The following is a 1032-nucleotide window of genomic DNA, read 5'->3' as shown; positions in this document are numbered from 1 at the left end:
CCCAGCGACATGTGATATATTTTTGTTCCCGCTTATAGGAGTACCCAGAATACACATCTTCCAGGTGCTGGTACTTAGCTCTACATGGTGGGTCTCTGATTTCCCTTTTGATCATTGGAAAGACTCCTCTGTATGTTGTTGGTCGTCTGTTTCCTTAAATCTCTCTGGCTTCATTATGATGAAGGGAAGCTCTGATGATGATACACAAAAAAGAAGTTGCGATAAAGACGAAAGATAGTTCAAAGAAAAGAAGAAGCAAACCACACCAGAGCACCCGTCAACCATCCACAAACACATTTATAACTAAAATTACCAAAAACATAGACTAATATCGGCTAGACAACCCATAATAACAATTGAAGAGCGGTTTTCCTAAACTCAGTAAGTCAATTTTGACAAGCGCATGGTTTCACCACGATGCCACACACATACATTGTCTGAAACAGCCATATCCACTGCTAACAGCCGAAAGCTCCGTATCCCGGACTCTAGCATTGTTAAAACCTAAATCATTATAAATTATACTCATGTGCTCATAATAATACATAAATGGGTCATGTTTATATTATAAATGTGTGAGGCATCGTGATGAAATCAGACGCTTGTCAAACTTGACTTACGGTACTGATTTTTGGAAAACCACACTTCAATTATGTTTTTCCTATCGTGATTTCTTCCCCAGTGGTGTTTCCGTGGAGAGTGCCGTAACCCCAAGTACGAGCCAAAGACCGTGCACGGGAACTGGGGCCAGTGGCAAGGGTGGGGGGCCTGCTCCCGCACGTGTGAGGGTGGCGTCTCAGCCAGCGAGAGGGAGTGTGACAACCCGGAGTGAGTACACGAAAGGCATTGTGTTGTTTTGTGGATGGGGGAGAGGGAGGAGGGTAGAGAGAGCGAGAGAGAGAGTGAGAGAGAGAGAGTGAGAAAGAGAAGGAGAGACAGAGAGAGGGGTGTGAAGAAGGGTATAGAGAGCGAGAGAGAGAGGGAGAGAGAGTAGGAGAGAGAGTGAGAGAGAGTGGGAGAGAGGAGAGACAC

The 1032-nt window shown here is 45.3% G+C and overlaps 1 protein-coding gene across 1 annotated transcript in view; it reads left to right on the top strand.

Moving 5' to 3' along the window:
* LOC101847859 (A disintegrin and metalloproteinase with thrombospondin motifs 6) overlaps nt 1-1032 on the top strand; it is a gene marked incomplete in the record, with an annotated part of 30085 nt that overhangs the window by 7993 nt on the left and 21060 nt on the right. The window contains 1 exon segment of the mRNA XM_013090987.2: nt 683-828. Coding sequence (XP_012946441.1) covers nt 683-828 — 146 coding nt within the window.

This window comes from Aplysia californica, unplaced genomic scaffold (assembly GCF_000002075.1).
Source record: "Aplysia californica isolate F4 #8 unplaced genomic scaffold, AplCal3.0 scaffold01776, whole genome shotgun sequence".
NCBI lineage: Eukaryota > Metazoa > Mollusca > Gastropoda > Aplysiida > Aplysiidae > Aplysia > Aplysia californica.
Note: the sequence above shows the minus strand (reverse complement) of the source record. Positions and strands in the feature narration are given on the sequence as shown.